The sequence below is a fragment of the Adiantum capillus-veneris genome, chromosome 16, assembly GCF_014529385.1.
Source record: "Adiantum capillus-veneris isolate H3 chromosome 16, ASM1452938v2, whole genome shotgun sequence".
NCBI lineage: Eukaryota > Viridiplantae > Streptophyta > Polypodiopsida > Polypodiales > Pteridaceae > Adiantum > Adiantum capillus-veneris.
Genome location: NC_140946.1, coordinates 41,897,810 through 41,920,487, shown reverse-complemented (window position 1 = coordinate 41,920,487; position 22,678 = coordinate 41,897,810). Strand labels below are relative to the sequence as shown.

At 39.5% G+C, this 22,678-nt stretch overlaps 2 protein-coding genes across 2 annotated transcripts; both read left to right on the top strand.

Annotated features, from left to right (window-relative positions):
- Positions 1 to 3,950: 3,950 nt before the first annotated feature.
- On the top strand, positions 3,951 to 6,058 carry LOC147438905 (uncharacterized). The gene is made up of 3 exons (XM_086483943.1): positions 3,951 to 4,991; positions 5,099 to 5,525; positions 5,610 to 6,058. Exons 1-3 carry the CDS (start codon positions 3,951 to 3,953, stop codon positions 6,056 to 6,058), a joined length of 1,917 nt encoding a protein of 638 aa, XP_086340069.1.
- A 239-nt stretch (positions 6,059 to 6,297) lies between these two features.
- LOC147438904 (uncharacterized) lies at positions 6,298 to 7,117 on the top strand. The gene is made up of 2 exons (XM_086483942.1): positions 6,298 to 6,587; positions 6,673 to 7,117. Exons 1-2 carry the CDS (start codon positions 6,298 to 6,300, stop codon positions 7,115 to 7,117), a joined length of 735 nt encoding a protein of 244 aa, XP_086340068.1.
- The last annotated feature ends 15,561 nt before the right edge of the window (positions 7,118 to 22,678 follow it).

Here is a 22,678-nt window from a genome sequence, read left to right as displayed (position 1 = left end):
ACCTTTTACCAAATACCTCTCCAGCTTTATAGCATAAAACTTTGCATACCTCTCAAATATGGTGTCTAATTCCCTTTCCAAATCATCCTGGTAGGTATGCTCCCGGTCACTTGTAACCGACTGCTCAAAAACCTCCTTGGAGTTAGTCTCTGACACAATATCTTCACCCCTTCTTCCTTTTTGACTCATCGCTAAATTATCTTCAACTGAATCATGTCTCCACTCATCTAGGGAGAACCCTTCTTCATTACATGACTCTGGTGTCAGCATAGAGCTAGCATCCTCTTCTTGCTTCAAGGAATCACCATGTATACCCTTCCTATCCATAGCAGATAGATGCTCACAAACCTGCTTGCAATTTATACCCTGTGACAAAAGACCTAAATCCCTTTTATGCCTCAGATATTTTTTGCATACCTGCAGGCAACCGAATTTCTTAGAACCCTGTTTAGTAGGCACTTTATGGCAAGCATGTTTATTTGCATCTTCACACAGATAAGAAATATCACCCCAATCACAGACCATATCCGAAGAGGTTTCTTGCTCTTATACTCTATCTTCTGATGTCACTTCAACCTGTATAGAATAACCAAACACTTTTCTATCTTTGATTTGTGAATCTTGAAGATTCATAGCTTCATCTGCAGAACCCCAATCCTCATGTAGAGAATCTGCATCTGTCATTCCTTCCTCTACCATGGAATTGTGAAAGATTGCTGCATCTGGCTCTAAATAAGGCACAATTTCATGAGTCATCTACATCACATCTGCTACCCCATATATAAAAGACATACATATTACTCTATCAATGCACTCCTCTTCTTCCACCTCGTCTAGTTGAGGTACTTCACAATCCACAATGCTACTAGCAGAGCTATACTCACAAAGGAAGATATTTTCAGTCACCCCCTCTAAATTAGCACTTTCGCAGCTAGACATATCCATTTGGGTAGTACCACATGCATCAAACTCGCATAGGAAAGCATTGATAATGACTTCTTCATCCTGGTATATGTCTTCAGCATAGGCATCCGGCTCTTTTAAACTTGGTAAAAGTTCCTGGATTTGCTCAAAAGTAGATTGTAGCACATCACTAATATAGCCGTCTTCCACCTGTTTTCCCTTCACATCCTCTGTCAAAACCATAGCATCCTCATCCTTGTATATACACTCATGTGCATCTTCAAACGAATCAAAAGGAGCGTCCAAATCATCTATCATAGCCGACGAGTTTGCATCATCCTCTAAGTCGCTTTGAGCCGTTTCAGGCGCTTGGATAGCATCATGAGAGTCATTATCTTGAGATACGAAGGTTACAAGACCCAAACGTGCATAAATAGCTTGCACTATGTTTGCTTCATCTGCATACAATAAATTTGCATCTTGCAAAAGATATGCATCTATTACTGCTTCTAAATTGGCCTGTATGGATGTGTTGACACTTGCATGGCTTACAGGAGACACCAACTCTAGTTGGTCACATCCACTTCCACTCTGCTCCATCTCTTGGTCTTGATGTTCCAAGCATACTTGTGTTATAGCTGTAGAAAACTCACCCCAGTTGCTTGCATATACACTTGCATAGTCTTGAACTTACTGCTTGAAATCATCACTCACAAGTTCAACAAATGCTGCAATCATCCGAGCTTCTGGAATTTCTTGAAGCCTCATCTTTGTCACATAGCACTCAAGATATCCTTCTGGATCATAGCAATCGAATATATTAAGCTCATTATATACGGATTGCATAGCGCTTTCAATCGCTTTTTGAATCCGGTCTTCTTCTTCAAGCCATTTGCATCTGTCTTCAAGCTCTTTCATTTCAGCTTATAGCTGCTCCACTTTGCTAACCATCGTTATGTACTCTCACCCCGGCTTGTTCGCGTCGGGTTCACCAAAAATATGTCGAGAAATTTGCGATCTTGCCAGGAAAGCACCGGGCGTATGGCTGTGAGAGTTTGTGAGAGAAGTCAACAAAAACTATATGAAGGAGTTAAACCATAGATGCCATGAAGACTAGGGTTTGGAAAGAAGTGCAATCAAAGAAGACTCACTCTTTCTCTCTTGCACTCACACACACAAAGAAAGAACACAAAAGAGAATGTCAAAACAATACGAAAATGAAAACATCAAGGCTATGGTCATATCGTATCATGGGTAATATGAAAGGGTTAATAGATGAGTTAATGGCATTCAATCTTGGCTGACCAAATAGGCTACGAATTGTTCTTTGGAATTGTAGTTTTGTGCTTACCATAATATATATATTTTGTCTAGTGATTGGGATTAATTGTGTACAAATCCTCTTGGTTCATAGCAAGATAACTACGCTTATGTCAAAAGAAAAGTTATAGTCTATGAGAGGTAGTATGATGGGATCCGGTGATAGAAGTATTTCATTAAGCCTTTCTGGGCCAAAGAGAAACACTATACGTTGTTGAAAGTGTATTTTTCGGTTAATCCATACGTTAATTCTAATAGATCGTACAGAGTGAAAGCGATAGAAATGATCATCATGTGGGTTATTCATCTAGGATAGTATGTGAGAAATGTAGATATGAGAGAAGTGAAGAGATGAGAAGTTTCCCTCCCAAGCCCTATTCTTGCCCGTAGGCAATAAGGATACTGCGGGGAGAGATGTACCTGTAGCAAAGAGAACCTAGAGAGGATGAATTACTAAGAATGAGAGAGATAGGTTTGGTTAAGGAGATGAGATTAGATACATATATATATGTTGGATTAGAGATGAAAATGAAAACAACAAGAAATCAAGAAAACATCAATGTAGAACACATCCTACTTGAAACCCTTCGGCACCATTATTGATGGGAGAGAGAAGAAGAGGGGAGAATTCAACGTTGATTGATACGCCAAGTACAACACCTTCTTTGATTAGAGTTGATCTTCCAAGGATAGCGTATAAGAATGGCTAGTCTTCCTCTAGGAGAAAGTGTAGGCTTGGGCTTATGTTAATGGGGCTAAGTACAATTAGGCATTACTACTCACTCCCTCAAGAATTCCTCTCATCAATGGCTTGAATGCTTGAGTTCCTTTTCAAGGAAGAAGAGGTCCCCTTTTATAGGTGAAGAGAACCCCCAAGGGTTTACACAAGAAGAGAGGAGCCAGTGTGAACAGGAATCGGAAAAGTTGGAAATGAGCTGTCCCTGCATGATGTGGGCAGACTGGGGTCCAGTATTTTGATCATATCTCCTCAACCGTAGCTCCAAATAAAAAAGTAAAAATATGGGCAGAAAATTCAGCTCATTAGCTACGATTTTAATTTTAAAATCGTTTTCCAATTCGGATTGGAACCTTGTGTAAAAGATTCATCAAAATAGGGTCCATTTCTGGCAGCAAAAGTCTTCATGTGGTCCCCTTAGCCTAGACTTTCATTTGATTCCAAAGGACACCTCATGCCATATGAAAGCATGACATTGCTCCTTGACAAAGTTTTGTAATCATGCTTGCAATAATGCATTAAAATAAGTGTATCTTTGAAATCATGCCACCTAGTGTCCCACTAGGATATGATTCCCTCCTAGTAGCTATTTAAAAAGAAATATAAGAAAAATACATAGAATATATATATATATTGGAGTTTACCCTAGATATAGGATCTAGCTAGGGTGTGAGATGCTAATGAGATAGTAGAAATAAAGAATCAATGCTTTTTGCCCCAAGTTAAAGAGGCGGAGCTATTGATGCTTTTCCCATAGTATTTTCTGATGGTAAAGTAAGAATAGGTTATCCTTGAGAAAAATAATAGGATGAGATAGAAGGCTTATTATTATACTTAAATATGCATATGTACATCATAGGAAAGATAATTATGTATCTAAAAAATTACAAGATAACTCTTGTAGCATGCGTTTTCCCACTATGTACGTGTCACAGCACGACAACGTGGTGGTAGGCTACTGCAACAATATCCTGTTGATGCATATAGTTGTATGGAGGAGTTGAGGCTTTTGTGGGTTCGCAATCATCAAAGTGATCTTCACAGTGAGGTGTATCAGGGCTTGACAGTTATGGTTGGAGCAAGAGATGGAACAAGGGATGATATAAAACCGTTATTGGGTGCTAATGTTGGAAGAAGGGTTGTTTTGCCTTCTTCGTATGTTGGTGGCCCTCGCTATATGCACCAGCTGTATCAGGATGCCATGGCAATTGTACGCAAGAGAGGAAAACCTGATCTCTTCATTACATTCACATGCAATCCTAGATGGAAGGAGATACAAGATGCGTTACTGCCTGGACAGACATCCAATGATCGTCATGATCTTACTGCCTGTGTTTTCTACCATAAGTTCAAGGATTTGATGGGCTTATTGATTAAGAGAGCTATTTTTGGTAAGGTCATTAGACATATTTTTGTGATTGAGTTCCAGAAGAGAGGCCTTCCTCATGCTCACATTCTATTGATACTTGCATCTGAGCATAAGCCAGCAGAGACATTGCATTATGATAAGATTGTGTGTGCGGAGCTTCCTGATAAGGTAATGTTTTCACAGTCGTATGATGTTATCAGTCGTTGTAATGTGCATGGTCTGTGTGGAAACTTGAATAAGAATGCTCCATGTATGAAAGAGGTAAAGTGCAGGTTTAAATATCCTCAAAGCTTCAGTGCATCAACTACTGTGGCTAGGGATGGATACCAAACGTACATGAGGAGGGATGATGGAAATTACACTATTCGTAATAAAGTGCAAATGAGTAATAAATGGGTTGTTCCATACAATCCATTTTTGTCAATAAGGTATAATGCACATATCAATGTGGAGGTTTACTCCACTATATCCGCTGTGAAATATCTCTACAAGTATGTGTATAAGGGACATGACAGGGCCACTATTGTTCTACAAGATAGTGAAGGTCTTCTAAACAAAGTTACAAACTATCTTAATGCTCGATATGTATCAGCATCTGAGGCTATCTGGAGGATATTTTGGTTTGACATGCATCAAGAGAAACCTAACATACAACGGCTCCAAGTTCACTTACCTCATCAAAATCAAGTCATCTTCAAGTGTGGCGGAGAGAGAGGTCGGCAAAAAGACAACACTCACTGCGTGGTTTGTTGCAAATCAAAAATATTCAGGAGGCCAATGATTTTTTGTACATAGACTTCCCAACAAAGTGGGTTTGGAAGCCAACAAGTAGAACATGGACTCAAAGACAGATTGGTGACATGATTGGAAGAATGTACCACATTGTTCTCAATGCTAGAGATTTGTACTATTTGCGTATGTTACTCAACATGTGCAAAGGATGTAAGTCTTTTGAGGATATTAGAACCTTTAATGGACAAGTATATGACACATTTAAAGAAGCATGTAATGCACAAGGATTATTGCAAGTTGATGATGAATGGTTTCTTTGTTTGGAGGAAGCTTCTTTTCAACAAACAGGGCAACAATTACGCCTACTGTTTGTAGTCATTCTGGTTTTTTGTGATCCGATACATCTTGGTCCATTGTGGAATCGCTTCTGTAAGGAGCTTTCTGAGTGCCATGTATCATATGAGGGTTCGCACAATTGCTTCGCACATCTGTGAATACATGGCACAAAACCAAGCTTTGTCAAACTTAGAGACAATGCTTTGACACTAGGAAAGAGGCTCTCGGATTATTCTGGGATGCCCCAGGTGGATCACACATTGCAAATTATGAGGGAGCATGGAGTGCTTGCTGAAGAGTTCGTGTATAACAAAGAGGAACAAAGAGTATTGCCTGCTCAAATGGGATCATCTTTCAATGTTGGACAAAGGGAAGCTTACAATCGGGTTTTACAAGCAGTTGACATGAGCAGAGGGACTGTTTTTTTCTTGGATGGGACAGGTGGAACAAGAAATACTTATCTCTACAATGCATTGCTCTCTCGGATACGTGGAGAGTCCAAAGTTGCTTTAGCATGTGCATCGTTCAGTATTGCAGCACAACTTCTCGACAACGGAAGGACTGCACACTCTAGATTCAAGATCCCTATCGATATAACTTCTGAGTCCACATGTAACATTAAAGTAAACAGCCAGCTTGCTGCGCTGTTGCGAATGAGTTAACTGATCATATGGGATGAAGCCCCCATGGCTCATAGACACGCTTTTGAGGCTCTTGATAAGACACTAAGGGATGTCATGCAAAATAACATGTTGCTTGGTGAAAGATTCTCCTCCTTGGTGGTTATTTCAGACAGATATTACCTGTTGTGCGTAAAGGAGGAAGAGTAGACATTGTTAATGCATCTTTGTGCCACTCATACATTTGACAAAGTACAAAAATCATGCATCTAATACAGAATATGCGAGTGGTCAATTGTTTCAGTAAGGTCATTGAAAGAGAGTTTGTGCAATGGACACTTGATATTGGTAATGGCGATGTTTGTGATGGGGACATACTTGACAATGTGGCATTGTCGACCTGCATGATGCTACCACAAAATAATTTGCAAGCATTGATTTCTTGCATATATGAAGACCTTGAATCACTCTCTTGCCATGTAACCTTTTTCAAGGATAGAGAAATTTTGGCTCCACGGAACAAGGGGGTGGATGCTATAAACGTACAATTTGGACTTGCAGCAATTTGCTGGTACTTATAAGGAATATGTCAGTGCATACTTAGTGTGTGAACCAAATTGTGATAGCATTTTATTCACAAGTGAGTTTGTAAATAGTTTAGATCTTGGGGGAGGTTTTCCACCGCATGTTTTACAATTGAAACAGAATGCTCCAGTTATGTTGCTTTACAATTTGGATCCAAGAAGTGGTCTTTGTAATGGGACACACTTGATTTGTAAGCAATTCCACAACAAAGTGATTGAAGCAGAAATCATTACAGGGTCACATGCAGGAAATGCAGTGTTCATTCCAAGGATTGATTTTCTCATGGGATCTAGAGAAGGTCTCCCTTTTGATTTGAAACACCACCAATTTCCCCTACGTTGTGATTTTGGGATGACAATCAACAAAGCACATGGCCAAACATTGGGAGTTCTTGGATTGTATCTCCCAACACCTGTTTTCACCCATGGTCAATTGTATGTGGCAATGTCTCGCATAAGATCCTCTTCTGCCATCAAGGTTGTGGTTGATGATAGTCACTTAACAAGCGTTAGTTAACATGGAGATCAAAGAACATACACTTCTAGAATTGTCTACAAAGAGGTGTTGCAATTGACCTTATGAAGTTAAGTGCATTGATAACAACAATCCACTGCCCCCTACCACCCCCTTGCCATGGGGCTTAATGTGGTTGGATATGTTCCATCCAATAAAAAGGTAGGGTGACTCCCGCAAGAAGTGATAGAGCGACTATTTCTTTGTCATTTACAAACTTAGTATCTTCTTATGAATTATAGATGAAACATGGTATAGCCTCAAGCAAGGTATATTCGCTGAGAAGCAAAGGACTAAGATTTATTAGTGCTGTTAGATTTATGATTCATGTGCTTTTTGATGAATTTCTAATCCTTTATGTATGAATGAGATGGATCCTAATGCCTCTATGCCTCTAAGACGACCTCAACATGTCCGAGGTAAAATATTGTATATGTGTGTTTGTGACATTTTGATACTTAATTTAAAGAATTTAAATCTCACAGTCAACAATTATGTATTAGATCCACCATTATGGAGGGGTCCAATCACAACCATGCAGGTGATTCATCTACTCGAGGACTTGGATGTGGCAAGGTAACAATGCTGATGTTGATATAGTAAAGTAATAGCTTTTGTGTGTCAAAATATCTGTCTATATTAATAGTTTTTTGTTTGGCTATAGATTACAATACTACCCACAATTCTTGATGGTGGGTATATATCATGCTTCATATGATCCGAGCTTGTTATGCTACATTCAAGTTGCTATTCACAGAGGATTCAAAACACGTGTCACCATTGTAGAGTTAGGCAAAACCCATCCAATCAATGCTATGTTTGCTTAGAATCTTAGTCTCGGTGCTTGGTTCCTACGTGTTTTTGTGTTAGGATCTCTTCCCCAAGTGATTGGTAGATGTGTTTTACATCGTGGACCATGGGTGGTTCGATACCGCAGTAGGGCATGTCGTAGGCTACACTTTTGAGCGTAGAAAGCTTAAGTCTCTACGCATGTTATATTTTTTGACATGAGAAATATCATTTACTCTATATGTTAGTTCAAAGTTAGTCTAAAAATATGTTGTGAAGACTTTTGTTTAGGTTGTTGCATAAAGGTCTTCATGTGAACTTGCAAATATTCAAATGTTGTCTTCTCAAATTCTTATTCTTCTTAAATTAAATATTCTATCTTATAAATTTCCAACACATACAATACCGCTTTGTGTGTGTGTGTGTGTGTGTGTGTGTCTCGCTAAAGAGAGAGAGAGGAAAGGAGAGAGAGAGAGAGCTCTATCTCTCTCTTCATTCCTCTGTCTCTATCTCTAGCCAGAGACAGAGAGAGAGCCCAATACATGGACAACGGAAAAGAGTGCAGAGAGAGAGAGAGAGAGAGAGAGAGAGAGAGAGAGAGAGAGAGAGAGGGAATCCACCCAGTATCTAGACCAAGGTTTAGTGTAATCCCATCTACAAATTTTGAGATTTAGCTCTAAATTTTATATTTGAAGGAGGAACAACCTATAAAATTTGGTGTGCCCTATAGCCCTGATGACTGTGTGCGCGCGCGCGAGAGAGAGAGAGAGAGAGAGAGAGAGAGAGAGAGAGAGAGAGAGAGAGAGAGAGAGAGAGAGAGAGAGAGAGAGAGGGATTTCATTAACGTAATCACGATCGGGTGATTACGTAAATAACTCTAGTATTTACACAAAAATATCACGTGATCATGTTAATTGTTAACGTGACTTTGATGATGACTTGCAAAAAGCTATAGAGCCGGTTAGTGCACCGAGCTTCCACAATTTCCTTGCGGGCACCGTCGAGCATCTGCGTCATACCAGCGGGCCCGCCGGGAAAATAAAAAAACCCGGCGGGCTTAATTATACATAGTAAATAGTGTGCTAACCCTGGTTTTTTATCTAGGCAAATCCTTGGGGAGTGTATCCGAGTGTTGGGTATTTTCATCTCCTTGTGATTTGACCTAAGGTTACAGAGTCACAGGTCCTTTTTTGGGCCAAACGTGATTCTTAATTCGGTAACCACTTTTAAAAAATTTTAATTCGTTTACCGACATAAAGGTACGAAACCAAAACAACTGAAAACTTGGGGAATCATGCTCATTGCGAAGAAGCTATTGGTCCAAATGAGGGCTGTAATTGGTTTTGGAAGATGAGCATATGTAAATGTCTAGTCGATAGTCAAGGGCCGGATGTCATCTACTAGTGTACCAGGCATATAAAGATCCTTGAAGTCTTATATTTGAGTTGATTTACAATATAAGAGCTATAATCTTTGATTGGGTTAAAATAGCTTTTATATATTGAATTGGTTGCATGGGTGGGCTACAATCCTTCACTGGGTTCAAGTAGTCCCCAATTGGGTGATTATATTGAAGATTTATTTGCGTTAGTTCATGCATTGGTTTATATATTCGTTTGCATTATTTATTACGATAGATTATTAGTGCATGAAATGACCAATTATATATTTTATTGCTTTCGTTTGTTTTTGTAGCAAATGAAATTAAATGTGTCTTATTGTTTGCAAATCAAAGTGGACATATAAATAATCATTATAATAATAATTCCATTGAGAGATTCATAGTATTGTTATGGTTATTACGCCATGTATAGATTACATTGCAATGTGTATGGTTGCTCACAATATAGGTGATTGATATGTGGATTGACTAGCGTGCATTGAAAATCTCATATTGTGCATCATGGTTACTTTCATATTGAATGGTTTTTAAATTAGAATATATATTGAATGGTTTTTAAATTAGAATATATATTGAATGGTTTTTAAATTATAATATATATTGAAAATAAAAAAATTGTTTTCAGTTTGTAACATCTTGTTCTTTTCTCTTCAGTTTTAATTTAAAAGCAATGGAGCAAAATGTGGGCACAAGTGGTACAAAGAAGCCAAAGAATAAAAAAGCTCCTGGCAAAGAGTGGGATTATGCTCACAACATATGCGGCCGATATATGGAGTGGCAATGTAAATTTTGTCACACAACAAAATCTGGTGGTGCACCGCGTATTAGGGATCATTTCCTGGGTAGCACTAAAAACAATTGTAGAAAATGTGAACATTCTCAGGCACCTGCAGTTGCAAAGCGTTTGAGAGAAGAGCTCGCCAAAAAGGGTGCCAAGAAACGACAGATATATAGCTCTGTGCCTTCGAATCAAGAGTTCCCAGAGCCAAATATTAACTCCGCAGATCCTATGTGACACCAACTAACCTTGGAGCAACCTGCGCAAGGAGAGGAAATTCCAAGCAGTATTCCTTTTAAACGTCACAATGAAGGTGGACTTTGTCAAATGTGTCAAAAATCATTACATCAAAGCTTTCGAGTGCAGTCTCTAGAAGAAGCACAAACAGCACTCGCGAAAGCAATATTCTTTACTGGAAGTGCTTTGGTCATGGTAGACAGCAATCATTGAAAGGCTGCTTGGAAGAAAATTGGTGAGTTTGGTCTAGGATTTTCAGCTCCTTCTTATCACAAGATAAGAAATGTTTTCTTGGACAAATGTTACATCAAAGTCAAAAAGCGTGTTGGCAAAATAATACTTGGAAATATTTCACTTTCAGGGTGTACGATTGTGAGTGATGGCTGGTCAAATGTTCAGAGAAGACCGTTGATCAATGTAATGCTGGTTTGTCCAAGGGGAGAAACGTTTATAAAGGCGATTGATAGTTCTGGTGCAATTAAAAGTGGCAAATATATTTCTGAGGTCTTGATTGATGTAATTAAAGAAATTGGTGCTGAACATGTCGTTCAGGTTGTGATGGACAACGCAAAGAATTGTAAAAACGCCAGTAAATTAATAAAGAAGTGCTTTTCACACATTTTTGCCAATGGTTGTAATACACACAACTTGAACTTGTTGCTAAAAGATTGGTACACTAGCGAAGAAACCACATGGTTCGCCAAAATAATTGATACAACACGTCAGGTTGTGAAATTTATCTTGAAACGACAAAGAGTGCTCGATTTGTATAGGATGCGCATGTCAGTGATGCTGAAACTTCCTGCTGAAACTCGGTTCTGCACACACTTTTATACCTTGGAATCACTTCTCCGTAATAAATGTGCTGTGATTGACACATTCAATTGCACGTCCTTTGATGAATGGCAGCAGCTTGAGCAGAAAGAAACAGTGAAGGATAAAATTACATGTCTACGTGGCAATGCAAACAAGGTTGCTTGGTGGAGGAGTGTAATGGATGCATACCATGTAATGATGCCCGTTATGTTCGCGATCCGCAATCTTGATCAAAGGGCGCCAAACTTGGGCAAAGTGTGGATGACATGGTGGTCAGTCCAATAGAGTCTTGAAAATCCTGAAGAGCCAAAAGAGTCTGTAGTAGATAAGGAGTGGCGATTACCATTCTCTGGCAAACAGCGGAAAATTTTGGCTAAGTATTTTCATGCAAGGTGGAAGAGCGCTCATAGTCCACTCCATAGCGTGGCTTACATGCTCGATCCAGAGTATTGAAATTTAGATCTGATGTCCAATACAGAGGTGGTAGGCGATTTCTATCACGTGGTCAACACGTTCTACTCCAACGTTCAGGACCGAATTGATTGCATCAAATAAATGAGTGCATTTAGATTAAAAGAAGGTCCTTTTGCGAATGATTTTGTACAGGTAATGGCAAAAGAGCAACCTGCATGGAAGTGGTGGATAATGAATGGTGGAGAGCATTACTCTACCTTACGTCCTCTTGCAATGAAAGTACTCGCACAATGTGCAGCAAATTCAAGTTCAGAGAGAAACTGGAGTATGTACAAGTATGTTCACAGCACTATTCGCAACAGACTATTAGCAGACAGAGCAGAGAAATTAGTGTATATGTATTGCAACGAAAAGATACTGAATCACATCGAAAGTGCTGGCTACGAGGAGGAAATGCCAACCTGGTTGTATGATTGTCAGAACGAAAATGAAGAAGATTTCAATGTTGGTGTATCTCAATGCACTGTAGACGAAATAGAAGAGAATTTGATAATAGATGTGGAGGTTGAATTACAAAGAGAACCATAACACCCAAACTTAGAACCACATAACAACTCAATTGATTCAATATAGCTTGAGAGTAGAATGAGCAAATGTCAAAAACCATTGTAAAAGACCTTGTATTCAAATGTGTTTTGAGTAATTACAATGCTTCATATTCTCGATAGTACATAGTTTGTCGCGATATTACATAGTTTGTTGATCTCAATTGTGTTGCCCTGAAGCAGCATCTTGCTCATCAAACGGATTTCTAATTGTGCTAGGGGTATCTGGGCGTGCTTGCTTGAATTTATATTCGTTTGCCATGCCAAACATAATATACATTCCTTGTGGAATATCTTGTGAACACATTGCGCATCGACTATTGTTTTTCATCAAACGAATAAGACAAACTAAATGATAATAGTGACCACATGTCAATGTATAGTACCCACTCCATCCATCAAAATTCTTGTAGCAAACTGGACATTGGGAAGATGAGGATGCATCTGAAGTAGACGAGGGGACCAACTCCGGATGCAAGACAAGGTGGCTGATGTGTGTCCCTTGTACAGGTGTTGGATTCACTCGCTGTGTTAGGGTTTGAACATCCTGACTTAAGCGGTGAATGCTTTTCTCCATCCGGACTTGTGAGGGTTGCGATGTCTGGGTGGCTATAGAAAGACGTGTTATTTTTGCATCTTTCTCTGCCAACTGTGTCGTGTAAATATCCTTCTCTTTCTTTAACTGTAGGTCGGCACCTTCCACTATCAATGCCAGCTCATCTCGGATGAAAGTGACACAACTCTCCCTTAAATCATGAGTGGCAACAATTGTCTCCTTTGACGAGAAGTCTATTGGTTGCTGTTGCACAAAGTGAACATATAAAATTTTGGGAAAATATAGCGCACAATCTACATTGTGCAGGGGATGGCCATAAACCTCCAAATAAATCCTCTCAGCTTTATCTTTGATACCATCATGCGTGCACTTTGAAACCTTCCACCTTCCTTTTTTGATCTCTGCATCCTCACATGGCCATATTGTCTTGATCATGTCCTTTGTCACTTCTTTATCTTTTCACTGCATATGGTTTGGATTTGCCTACTTTGAGAGTCGGCGAGCAGTACGCATCGCTTGTTGTGCCGACATGTCGTGTGCCAGAGACTTCATGCGCTGAAATGCATTAACAGCTGCTTGTTGTTGATCATCAGGCAGTGATTGGGTGCCAATATATTGTTCTTGATCAGCCATTTTCTCTTAGAGCTGCAGTCAACAGAGTGGAAAATATTCAATATCATTGGCAAATATATATTCTCACTCATTGGGACACTGCACGGAATCCACTAAAAACCACCAGTTCAAATGTGACTAATTGAACCACAAGGCAAATTTGAAATAATGACAGTTAAAACTTAAATGACAAATTTGAAACAAGGCAAGATAATTGACTCAATTAGGTGAACCACTTCAAACCAGATAATACACTTCAATAAAAATTTAAAAACACTTGACAAGACATGTATATCATAAAAATGTTTAAATCGTATAAAATGATGGTGCAAGTTCAACAAGTGGACGTTGCATAGAATTAGGGTCTGTCTTTAAATGTTCTTTGAAAAACATCAACACATCAGAAGCATTCCTTCTTTGGTCCCGATCTTTTAACTTCATCCAACAATCTACTTTAATTCGAATAGCCCTCATGACATCTTCGTCCGGGTGGTGAAAAACATCGTCTGGAAAATAAAATTTTCTGGTTGCACTCCAAAAATCTGCCAGCATGTCAAACAGGTAGCCCAATGCATAAATGTCGCTGTCTTCTGAGTATGCATCTGCACACCGTGGATCGTATAGTTCGGGAGCAATCCACGATCGCTTAGCCATCTCGGCGTTCCCTGCTCTCTGTGCATTCAAAATTGCTTCGTTCGACTGTGCGGTTGGAGACAAATAATTGTTTGCCACGCGCTTAGCAGGTGTTCTCAGCATCATACCCCAATCAATGATATTGACGCGGGGTTTATTGGTGCGAGTAAAGTCCAACATTACGTTGAACGGGTGCAGGTCACTGTGCACTATACCAGCTTGGTGGGCAGCCGCAACGCCGTCGATTAAGGCATGACAAATTGCCGACATCTGCTCGACCACTGCTTTGATCCGCACCGTGCCTATCTCGCTTACAGGGTTTTTTGCTACAGGTAATGACCTCCAGCCGTGTTGTAGCCTATGCATGTGTCGTTTGAACAATCCGTGAGCAAACGGTAAGCGGCACATCATGTCGCCCACGGTACCCCCATTGTAGTATGGGAATATCGTGATCGAAGGAGACTTTGTAGTAAACCCAATGCACCTGACAATGGAGGGGTGAAGCGTTTGCATTCCCTGCTCTGTCTGAAAGCTGTCAAATTTTGCCTCACTCCCTCCCTTGTAACATTTTCCCACATATGTAATGTGGTCTGGAGAAAATGAGATGCCTTTGACAGTGTACAATGTGCACACACCGAAGGAACCAGCTCCAATCCTCATACCTTCTACCAATGCTTCATGAGGGATGTCGACAAGATGAGAGTACTTTGCATTCAAAGCAGTGCGCATGATTGTGCCGATGCCGCTGGCATCGGATCGACCTCCCAAAGCTGCTTGTGCATCTTGTGCCATCTTCAATCTCTTGGGTAGAGCTGCTTGTTCCTACGCTTTCACACGCTTCATCTTTACCTTCTGTTCTTCCCACAATTTATCCCAGAGCTCTAACTTTGACATGTCGCAAGCAGGTGGGATATCTTCCTTTAAGTCTCTGCAACATACTTTCATATTGCCCAACACTGTCCTGACTTTATGGTGGGGGTCAAATTCTCGTATCCCAGCTGGACTCAACAACTCATATTGGCCTTCAAGTCGCAACCTGCGCTCTCTGTTCTCCCATATAGCACTAGTGATGTCTTTGATGTAGACATCGCTTTCACTAATCTACTGTATGCGGTCAGCTGCACATGATGAGATTGCCAAAATACATTCTTTACGAATGGCACGCATAATACATTTCTTCTGATCTAGCGTCATATTTGCACTGGATAATACAAAAACAGCATATCAAATACAAATTCATGGTTGCGAATGACACTACCACTCTCACGCTATCTCTGGTAAACTCTTAACCACCACGTGAAGACTTTAACAAATGTTATGGAAATATTGATAAAAATTGAATATAATCTTCACTTAAAATTGTAATCTGTTACACGTGTAAAAAGCAGTTCAAACAAATGGTTTATAAGAACTTAATTCAGATAAAACAATACATGTTGACGGTCTTTAACATTTCAACATATATTGAATTTTGTAACTTATATTTTTCTCCGTGTGCACATACTAATTCAAACAAAGCATACACCGACTTAAAATCTTCAAAACATTTAAAACATTGGAAGTATACAAATTGGACTAGCAAATTGTGTTCACACATTTTTTTACATAGCATTTATGTAAATGTAGCAATAAAAAAGCGATGATAATTGATGCTCTTTAAAAAGATATAAAAGAATATTTAATATGCAAATTGTATGTATTTAGATTTTTGCAGAGAATTTATGTAAATGAAACATTAAAACTAGCGATAAATTGATAATGCTTGAGAGTCCTTTAAAAAAATTAAAAACAAATATTAAACATGCAATTTGTGTGCAAATATTTTTTTACATGTAATTTATATAAATGGAACATTTAAAATAACGATGATTGATAAATAAAGTATTCTATATAAATGACACATTTAAAATAGCTATGATTGATGAATAAAGTATTCTATATAAATGGAACATTTAAAATAGTGATGATTGATGCCAGCTCTATTATATATAAATAGAACATTTAAAATAGCGATGATTGATGAATAAAGTATTCTTTTGAATATGATTAGCTAGTATATAATTTCAAATGGACAGTTAAAAACAACAAAATCAAACAATTCATACATTTTGCATATGAAATACTCTTCACAGCCGCGTTACCGACCAAGTATTTCATATACTTAATACTTAAAAAATTAACTGCACATGCACATACAGATTATATGACGTTCGTACGGCCAGGTTAACGACCTGAACGCCACATTTGTTGGAGCTATATATGGCTCACTCTACTGAACTTGGTCTCACCTATATATTTGTATCTTGTTCTCAATATGAATCAGTCTTTGGGAGCGTATATGGTGTGTCTCTTGTCTCGTCTCTCTCTCTCTCTCTCTCTCTCTCTCTCTCTCTCTCTCTCTCTCTCTCTCTCTCTCTCTCTCTCTCTCTACATCTCAACATGGTATTAGAGCAGTAACGATCACGCGCCGATTCAATTTATGGTGACACGAAAGTATGTGTATGCGATTCGCATGTAAGATTCAAAATTGCTATAATGTTATTTTTGAGCATTGATTCTTGTTAACTGTGGTTGTTTTGTGTTAAGAAGAATATGATTAGTGTTTTATGTGGCGTTTATTTCTAATCAATCTAATCGTTGATTACGTTTTCTTGTTGATGACACCCTGAACTTCATCTCAATTTTTCTTGCTGTTTTGCTCAAAATTTGGAGAAACAGAAAAAGCACAATGGCACTTTTCATCCAAAACTTGTTCGTCTCCTCGAGCTCTTCGATTTGAGTTCTAGGTTTGTGTCAATCGGAGTTCGCAGCAGAAAGTTATGCTGTTTTTACTGCAATTGATCTTGACGCAGCTTTCTTTGTCCTACTTCTTCGTGAAGCGTCCGCGATCGTTTTTCTTATTTTGGCGTTAAATTTTTCGAGAAGATTTAGCTTTTTGCTATTCGTATTGTGGCCGTCAATCTTGCGTCTCACGCCACTCTATTTTGAGGACTCGTTTATTATTAAAGTCTCCTTTACCATGCCTTTTTTGGGTGACGTCTCTCACATCTTTGGACGTTCCTTGAGCATCCTTCTTACGTTTATCGTTGGCAGAACGCAGTACTCATATCTCTCTCATTCTCAATTGCGGCCTTCACCATATATGGTGTGCAGATTCTGCGATCTTATCTTATACGTCTTCTCGCAACAAGATATGGCTATGAATATTCTCGTCAACGGCTTTTCTTCTGGCCAGCGTTCTGTTCCTCCTTTCCAAGGTCAAGGATTTCCAGGCTGGAAAGCAAAGATGCTGTTAATTCTTGAAGGTGATGAACTCTCCGATGTTTTTCTTGGAAATCGTGCTTGTCCGCCTCAGCCTGTTGATACGGATAATGATAACGTGCTTATCACTGAAGGACCTATATTTGAAGATTGGAATGTTGCCTATACGGATTGGCAACGACGTGATAAAGCAGCTCGTCGGTATATTCTTTCTGCTCTTACTGATTCCCTTTTGCTTGATATGTATGAACTGCGTACTTCCAACGACATATGGAAGTACCTTATTGTAAACTTTCAAAAGAAATCTGTTACAGAAATACTTTATTTGAGAGGGTTGCTTAACAAGTTACAATATGAAGTTGGTATTTCCATGACGGGACATATTGAATCTTTCAAATCTATTATTAATCAACTTGCTGCTGCCGGTGATCCTGTTCCACAAAAGCAACTGATTACACTTCTCCTTGATACGGTGAAGGACTCTTCTTATGATAACATTGTTACTATTCTCTCTAATAAAGATGGTCTTGATTTCGACCAAGCTTGCATGTCTTTAATTGAATACTCTCAACGTCAAGAACGTCGGAATGCTGGTCACGATACAGCTATGATTTCACAAGAGGAGACCGAGTCACAACAGATGGAACGTGCTTTTTATGCTCGAAGGCGTCCATTTCAACGAGGAAACCGCAGAGGTGGCCGTCGCGGTAATATTTTCTCTCGTCTCAAATTTCCTAATAAGCAATGTTCTTACTGCAACAGAAATGGCCATACTGAAGATGATTGTTGGGCACGTCAATATGATGAAGAACACAATATTACCACAAAACAACCACGTTTATCTAGAGACTCTTCTTCTTCTTCTTGTGAATATTGTGGATGATCTGATCATCCCACTCATATGTGCTATAAGCGTCGATTCGACACAGATCGGAATAGAGCATATGCTACTGAACATCGAAACAACATTGTACCAGAAACAAGCTGGTCCTATGTTCAGTTGCTCCAGAGAGAATACTTCATGTACGTGATGGATCACTTTTTATTGTCGATTCTGGTGCTACAGGAAATATGACATATCAGTCTAAGTGGCTCCATAACTATCATCCACTGCCAGTTCAACGTGTTGTTTATCTTGCTGATGATACTACTTGTAAAGTAAAGGGTATTGGAGACTTATATCTTGGTACCTTATCTTCTTCCACTCGAATTTTGCGAGGAGTATTACATGTACCAGATCTTCAACGTAATCTTCTTTCAGTTGCTAGACTTGTTGATCTTGGTCTGTTTGTTGGAGTTGATCATACCAAATACCGAATTGAGAAAGATGGATAGACTATAGCCACTGCTCCTCGAAACGGTAATTTGTTTGAACTCTCTCTCAACGATGCTGTAGCAAATATTGTCACTGCTCCACGTGATCATGATTGCAAAGTATGGCATCACCGTTTTGTTCATTCTGATTTCTCAAAACTCCTTGATCTTCAACGTCGTGATCTTGTTCATGGCATGGATCTTAAAGCCCATCCCCATATAGGAATTTGTGAATTTTGTGCTCTTGGGAAACACAATCGTAAACCCTTTCCTCTTTCAAATACAATTCATTCTCATGACATATTGGATCTTGTTCATACTGATATATGTGGACCTCTACCTTCTTCGGGATCACAATATTGCTACTTCATTACTTTCATTGATGATTTCTCAAGGTATACGACTGTATTTCTACTTAGACAAAAATCTGAAGCCTTATCTGTTTTCAAACAATTCTACAAGGCTGCGGAACTTCAAACTGGTCGTCGCCTTAAGAAGCTTCGTAGTGACAATGGAGGCGAATATCTTTCTCGAGAGTTTGTGAGTTACTATGCTGACAGTGGAATTCATCATGAACACACTATTCCATATTCGCCTCAATAGAACGGTGTTGCAGAACGAAAGAATCGCACTATTCTCAATGCTGTAAGATGTATGCTGATTCATTCTGGCTTATCTCGTGTTTTCTGGGCTGAAGCTACTTTGATAGCAGCATTTATTCAGAATCATCTTCCTACTACTGCACCCTCTGGTAAGATACCCATCACAGCATGGACAGGTGACATTCCTTCTGTATCTCATTTTCGAACCTTTGGATGTATTGCTTATATTCATGTTCCCAAAGAAACATGAACAAAGCTTGATGCTCTTGGTCTTAAAGTTATTTTTATTGGATATTCTGACACTTCCAAAGGCTACAAATTCTATGACCCTTCCTCCAAGAAAGTAATTGTGAATCGTGATGCTACTTTTAACGAACAGCTTATGGGAGGCTCATGGTCCATGGATGATTCTGATGATACTAAATCATTGCTTCAGGCTTTTCCATTTCTTTCAGAAGATGAAACTCTTCCTATAGAGCAACTTTCCTCTTCACAACCATCCATTCCAGCCAATGATGATATTGATATTTTTGTTGATCTGTCTATTGATTTTGAACATGGCTCATGTCATGTTTATGATAACGATATTGCTGATAATGCTTTTTCTACTTATGAAGATCCCGTTACTTATGATGAAGCTATCTCTTCACCACAAAAGGATCAATGGCAAGAGGCTATGGAAGCAGAGTACGATTCTCTTATCTCTAAAGGTACATGGATACTAACTGAATTACCTCCTGGTCGTATAACAGCTATTAAATGTAAGTGGGTGTATAAGACAAAAGTAAAAGCAGATGGATCTTTTGACAAGTTCAAGGCGCGTTTAGTTGAAAAAGGTTACTCCCAAGTAGCTGGTGTTGATTATCAAGAGACTTTTTCACCAGTTGTTCGCATTACAAGTGTTCGAGTTTTATTAGCATTTGCTGTTCAATTTGATTTAGAAGCTCATCAAATGGATGTGCGAACTGCTTTTCTTAATGGTGACTTGGAAGAGGAAATTTATATGGAACAACCAGAAGGGTTTGTTATTCCAGGTAAAGAAGACCTTGTTGCTCAACTCCATAAGGCACTATATGGTCTCAAACAAGCTTCGCGAGCCTGGTATACAAAATTTGATCTTTTTCTCACCTCTAAAGGATTCATCTCTTGCTCGTCAGACCCCAACTTATACATAAAACGCCAAGGTAGCAGTTTTGTGATTCTTGCTCTTTATGTGGATGATACCATCCTTGTTTCCAATGATTTGGAATTTCTTCAGCAAGTGAAAAATTTATTGTCTTCTACATTCGACATGGTGGATCTTGGAGAGATTCACTCTTGTCTTGGCATTCAAATCCAACGGAACTGTACAAAAGGTATTTTATTCCTTCGACAGTCAAAGTTTATTGCAGATTCTATTCAAAAATTTGGTATGGAATCTGCACATTCAGCCAACTTACCTTGTCTTGCGAGCTCTACGAAGAATACTTCTGACAATGGCGGTCAACTTGTCACAAATCAACCTTATGCTAACTTGATTGGATGTCTTCAGTTTGTTGGCATGAACACTCGTCCTGATATTCTGTTTGCTGCTAATTATCTTGGACAACATCTTGCATGTCCTTCTCTTAAGCATTGGTCTGCTGCAAAGCGTGTATTGAAATACTTGAAAGGCACTACAGATTTTGGTTTAGTTTATCGACGACAACTCACATTGGATTCTATGCAATCTCTTTCTCTTTTGGGTTACACAGATGCAGACTGGGCAAGCTCACATTTATCTATGCGATCTACTAGTGGAAATTGCTTCTTTATAAATGGTTGTCTTGTTTCTTGGACTAGCAAGAAACAACGTTGTGTTGCAGTTTCTATGACTGAGTCAGAATATGTTGCGGCATCACTTGCAGCTCGTGAGTTGATTTGGCTTCGACAAATGCTGGTTGATATTGGTCACTCTCCTCTTTTTAGCACACCCTTGTGGTGTGACAACCAAAGTGCTATTAGTTTTGCAAAAGACTATGTTCAACATAATAAGTCAAAGCACATTGCTGTCCATTATCATTATGTCAGGTATGAAGTACGCAAAAGAACCATTTGGTTGAACACTGTCCAAGTGACCAGATGATTGCAGACATTAATTTGACCAAAGGCCTCAATGAGTCACGTTTCATCCTCTTGTGCTCGGAGCTTGGAGTTGCTTCGGCCTCACTCTTTCTAGATTAGCTTCTTTGCTATTGTAATAGCTTTGTACATATGACATTGTAATCTTTTAGGTACCATGCACTATGCACACTCCACATTTGCACCTTGTGATATCTAAGTCACTTGAATATTTGTACATAGATGCACAATTCACTTTCACATCATCACCGCTGGTTCATATTTCACATTGTATAAGGGCTTGGGTTTTTCCCTTGAACTCCCCAAGGGTTTTTTCATCCAAAGCTAGAGACCTTTGTTTGAGTGGGGGTGTTGGAGCTATATATGGCTTACTCTACTGAACTTGGTCTTACCTATATATTTGTATCTTGTCCTCAATATGAATCAGTCTTTGGGAGCGTATATGGTGTGTCTCTTGTCTCGTCTCTCTCTCTTTCTCTCTACATCTCAACAACATTTATGCAAAAACATATGCTTCTAACAAACGACACTCTATTAGCCACGTTATCGACCGAGTGCCGCCTCAATATAAGAAAAAACAATGGCCTATATACGAACTCTCTTAGCCGCATTACCGATCGATGCCCATATATTTTTTGGGAAAGGAGAAGGGAAGTTGACTTACCAAAAGGATACTAGATTCGCCGCGTTATCGACGTAGTACCCAGACAGTAAGCCAATACTTACCACAAGGACACCATCTTTCCCGCGTCACCGAGGTGATGCCCCCGTGATAAGCACTGTTCCGGAGAACAGCTTACACATACACTCCCATTGTGTGGTAAGGTACCTTATGACTGCCGCACACTATGACAAAAGGCACGCTACCATACAACTTATACACACACACAACACATACCCGGATCGTGTGGTCAGGTACTCTGCTGTTGCCACACACTGCGACACAAAGCATGCTCTCACACGACCCCCTCTCTCCCTCTCTCCTCTCTCCTCTCGACGTACCTGCAAAGGTGGCGCAAGCGCTCTCTCTCTCTCTCAGCTCTCTCTCTGAAGGCGAAAGCGATAATAGACCCAGCGGGCCCGATCGGGCGCGTGTATATATAACGCAAATAGCCCGCCGGGTTTATTCGCTTTCTCGGCGGGCCCGCAGGGAAAATAATAAAACCCGGCAGGCCTGCCGGGCTTTTCTGTTAACCCGCTGGGAGTTTTGTGGGTTTGTAAGTCACCCTAAACCGGTTTCTGTGTGATCATGTTTGTTGTGATCATGCAAATGTGTCAATAAGACCTTGTGATCACACAAAATTTGACGTAATTACGTAAATATTAAATCCCGAGAGAGAGAGAGAGAGAGAGAGAGAGAGAGAGAGAGAGAGAGAAGGCCACCAGAAGCGGACGACCATACTAGATTTCAACTGAGAGAGAGAGAGAGAGAGAGAGAGAGAGAG